The sequence below is a fragment of the Austrofundulus limnaeus genome, unplaced genomic scaffold (genome assembly GCF_001266775.1).
Source record: "Austrofundulus limnaeus strain Quisiro unplaced genomic scaffold, Austrofundulus_limnaeus-1.0 Scaffold393, whole genome shotgun sequence".
Classification (NCBI taxonomy): domain Eukaryota; kingdom Metazoa; phylum Chordata; class Actinopteri; order Cyprinodontiformes; family Rivulidae; genus Austrofundulus; species Austrofundulus limnaeus.
This window is the reverse complement of record NW_013952795.1, coordinates 532079-536723: the sequence shown is the minus strand read 5'-3', so window position 1 is coordinate 536723 and position 4645 is coordinate 532079. Positions and strand designations below refer to the sequence as shown.

At 43.4% G+C, this 4645-nt stretch overlaps 1 protein-coding gene across 1 annotated transcript in view; it reads right to left on the bottom strand.

The window, feature by feature from the left end:
• The window catches only part of LOC106528651 (SH3-containing GRB2-like protein 3-interacting protein 1), a gene marked incomplete in the record, with an annotated part of 56469 nt that overhangs the window by 11547 nt on the left and 40277 nt on the right, over positions 1–4645 (bottom strand). Inside the window, 4 exon segments of the mRNA XM_014023876.1 lie at positions 2273–3034; positions 3110–3178; positions 3256–3330; positions 3426–3496. Of these exon segments, the coding sequence (XP_013879330.1) occupies positions 2273–3034; positions 3110–3178; positions 3256–3330; positions 3426–3496 (977 nt within the window).

Sequence of the window (4645 nt, the reverse complement as noted above, 5' to 3'; positions counted from 1 at the left end):
CTCCTAAATCACTCGTACGCACAATTTAAGAACAAATCTGTGCGTACGAACGGTTCTTGCATGAGGCCCAATATGTGCTGTAAACCATTTCCATCACATGAAGAGAAGCCAGACGTTTTCAGATGATGACTACAGTAAAACTATTCATCTGTATGTATAAGACAGTTGTGAAGCTGATGCTGCTTGTATGAAAGACAGAGAAAGCACATGCTTATACAGATTTTTGTCATTTTAATTTAGGAGCTTAAGGCTTTTTTTCAGATTTCTTCTGTTATGTGATTCAAGTTTATTCAGAAAATATCCAGTTACATGTTTTATCAGTCCTAACAGTCTGAATAATTATAATTGAAAAAATAATTTTTATACAAACATTTTTAGAATCAAATGGTATTTAAAAAAAATTCCAATCGGGTTTCAGATTGAGACACATTACCTAGACCACCTTGTAAAAAATACATGACATTGCCATGTCTGTTGACAGTAAGCGTCCTGTCGCTCTGGTTCTACTAGATCTTACAGCAGCCTTTGACACGGGGGACCATTCTGTCCTTCTGACTCGTTTAAAACACTTTGTTGGTATCTGTGGCACTGCCCTGAAGTGGCTTACTTCCCATCAGATAGATAGAACATTCTCTGTCATGATCAATAATTTATCCTCCTCCTTTTGTGTGGGGTGCCACAAGGCTCCATCCTTGGTCCCCTTCTCTTTTCCTTTTATATGTTGCCACTAGGAGAAGTTATATCTGCACACAAAGTCCACTGTTCTGCAGATGACTTACAAATCTTCTTGTCTCTTAAACCAGACATGACTAATGCGGTTGTCTATTTTTTGGACTGCTTAACAGCTGTTACACAGTGGCTAAGTAAAAACCTTTTGTATTTAAATCATAAAAAGACTGAATGTATTTTATTCGGCGATTTTGCCACTACAGATGTCAGCGCCCTGCCAAAGTCAAGTGTCAGAAACCTAGAGGTAATATTTGATCAGGAGCTTAAAATTAATAAACAATTTGACTCTGTTGTCAAATCTAACTTTTACCATCTACTGACCAAAGTTAAATCTTTTTTTACAGTGCACTGTCTTAGAGAAGGCCATTCATGCATTTGTTAGTTCTAGACTTGAATGTATGTATGTAATGTATTAATTGTAATGGGCTTGATATCAGCATCCCTCAGTCTTCCCTAAGACAACTTCAACTTGTCCAGAACGCAGCTGCCCATCTTTTAACCAATGCCTCTTGATGTGAGCATCACCCTTGTTTTATCCACTTTACATGGTCTTCCTGTCTGTTTTAGAATTGATTTTAAAAATGTATTGTTTGTTTTTAAAGCTCTTCATGGCAGTGTCCCGTCATATTTAGCTGAGATCCCTGAGGTCATCAAGTCAACTTTTACTGGATATCCCCAGGACAAGGCTAAAGCATTGAGGTGACCGGGCCTTTTCAGTGGCAGGACCCCGACTCTGGAACAAACTCCCTCTCACTCCACCTCTGACCCGGGCATCTTTAAGTCTAAGCTCAAGACCTATTTCTTTTGATACTGGCATTTTCTCTTATTTTTGTTGTCGTTTTCTTTATCTTGTGATGTGATTTTTTTTTACTGCAAACTGCGTTAGTTACCCTAATTGGTTGTTGTTAAGCACTATAGACATCAATCAATCAATCAATCATGAAAACTGTGAGTACAAAGAAGAAAAAAGCAGGTACAAAATKGACAAAGGTTGGTACGAATCAAGCCAAGCTGGGCATGAATAGGCCAGTGGAAAATGTTTTGTCTTACTTTGTGCTCATAAAACAACAAAAAACAACAACACAGCTGGTTTTACAGGACTGTCTACATCAGTCTCATTTTATTCTGATCTTTTTGAYGAAGAAGTTTATAACTCCAACATTGTAGATAGTAAATAAACTAAGTTGGGGAAAAAACAAACTATAATTGTTTTAGAAGGAATTTTATCTGGGCTAAAAATGTTTTTTTCTCTATATTTTAAATTAGTTATCACTTAGCAGCACGGGGTTTTCAGCATKTTGTTTGAACTCCTATTTATCATCAGGGGAAAGATATTTGTACGAGAAGAGAAATAATTTTTTGATAAAAAATATATTGTGAGTTTTGCACAAGAAGCTCTCAGTCTCCATTTCTTTCTGCATTTTAGTCCCTCTGCTCTCCAGTTTAAAGGATTCTGCAGAGCAGTAACAAACATTTTAAATTAAATTATGCTCTAAATGTAAACGAACATAAAAACTGTATCAGACTAGAYCGTGATACTCACTGCTGCCTGAGTGGGGTCCTGAGGAAGACATGATGGACCTGTACGTGGTCGGAGGAAGAGGGGGCGGCGTCCCCCTGAAGCTGGGAGTCAGCTCTCGAGGGGAGCCTGAAAACTCKGCTGAATCCTCTCTGTGGTACCCCCCCTCTGGAGTCCTCTTTCCCCCGATGCCCCCGTGGACTAGGGGGGATGTGACTCCCACCCGAGGGGACCTTCGCTCTGCTGGCAGCGGGGGCACAGGGCTGATGGGGGCAGCGAAGGAAGCGTATTCTGCAAACTGCAGCACCTCCTCGTCGATCCCCTCCTCCTCAGGGCTCATCGTGGGACAATCGGAGGGGGAAAAGTTCGGGGGCAAGGGAGGCGCTGGCTCGTCTGGAGGTGGAGGTCCCAGCACAATGGAGGGGGGTGAGTCCAGCGGTGTGAAAGKGGGAGGAGACATGGGGGAAAACTGTGGAGGAGAAGGCGGGGGTTCATTTGGAGGCGGTCCGGGAGAGAAACAAGGGGTGGAGGGGGTTGATGAGGGGGTGTCAGGAGGAGGGGAGTCTGGTGGTGGTGGGGGGGCCGGCTCATCGGGCGGCGGAGGTCTATCGTCCACGAAGGTGACCCATCTGGGAGACGAGGTGTCCTCGCCGACTCGGGGGCTGTCCGAGGGGCCAAACACGTCGTCAAGGTCGGGGGCCGGGGAGCCTCGGTACGAAGCCGGGGAGAGGACGTTCAGGTAGATGGGGGCGGAGCTACGAGCCGCCCTCCCGTTCGGTAGATCTGCTGCAAACAGGAAGGAGCTGTGAAACCACAGCTGTGTTTGACTTTACCTGTTCAACTGAGTCCGTTTGTGTTTACCTGCAGAGTCTAAAGGGTAGCCATACTGACTTCTTGATGGGATGTTTTTAGGAGGAAGTGGAGGAGGAGCTGCAACATAAAGATGCARTTTAACGCAAAGGTCTTCAACTTATTGGTCAAACAAGAAGAACGTAAACTTCACCTACCTCCTGTCGGGAAACTCCTGCTCAGCTGGGACTCTGAGCGCGGTCTGGGTTCTCCCCACACATCACTATGAACCACTGTTGTTAAATAAACAAAAACCTAGCTCAATTAGCATTAGTCAGAAYGGTTTTGGTAAAATCATGAAGCTATGTCTTGTTAGAGAGACACAAACCATCGTATCGGGCGTATCTGCTGTCTGAAGGCAGCCTGAACAAGGCAGGAATATTCTGCGACATCGAGTCGCTGCAAGAAGAAGCAGCTGTTAATCAAACCACATCTGCAGCAGACAATGTGACAATATCTGAAGCAGTTCTAGAAGATCCAGTGATTAGTGCACCGCTTTCAACTATATTATTTCACATTAAGTCATGCGTCGCTTCGTAAGCCCACATCCCACTGGGTTCACACTGCTGGCGACAAGTCAGAAACTCTAAACTGTGAGAAAAACAGGAATTGTTCATTTTGAAAAATCGCAGCCTCATTTTTATGAGTAAATTTTACTTATTTATATACAGTACAGACCAAAAGTTTGGTCACACTCTTCTCATTCAAAGAGTTTTCTTTAATTTCATGACTATGAAAATTGCAGATTCACGCTGAAGGCATCAAAACTATGAATTAAATTGAAACTATGAAAAATTGGGAAACTCTGAAAGTGTCCCCAAGTGCAGTTGCAAAAACCATCAAGCATTACAAAGAAACTGGCTCACATGAGGACCGCCCCAGGAAAGGAAGACCAAGGGTCACCTCTGCTGCAGACGATAAGTTCATCCGAGTCACCAGCCTCAGAAATGACAGGTTAACAGCAGCTCAGATTAGAGAACAGGTCAGGTTAACAGCAGCTCAGATTAGAGAACAGGTCAATGCCATAGAGTTCTAGCAGCAGACACATCTCTAGAACAACTGTTAAGAGGAAACTGTGTGAAACCACTGGTAAGGACAGGCAACAAGCAGAAGAGACATGTTTGGGCTAAAGAACACAAAGAATGGACATTAGATCAGTGGAACTCTGTGCTTTGGTCTGATGAGACCAAATTTGAGATCTTTGGTTCTAACCACCATGTCTGTGTGTGATGCAGAAAAGGTGAACGGATGGACTCTACATGACTGGTTCCCACTGTGAAGCATGTAGGAGGTGTRATGATGTGGGGGTGCTTTGCTGGTGACACTGTTGGAGATTTAATCAAAACTGAAGGCATCCTCAATCAGCACGGCTACCACAGCATCTTACAGCGGCATGCTGTTCCATCCGGTTTGTGTTTAGTTAGACCATCATTTATTTTTCAACAGGACATTGGGCCTCATGAAAGAACCATTCGTACAAACAGATTTGTTCTTAAGTTGTGCGTACGAGTGATTTAGGAGAATTTGTGGCATTCACCAATGTTTTCA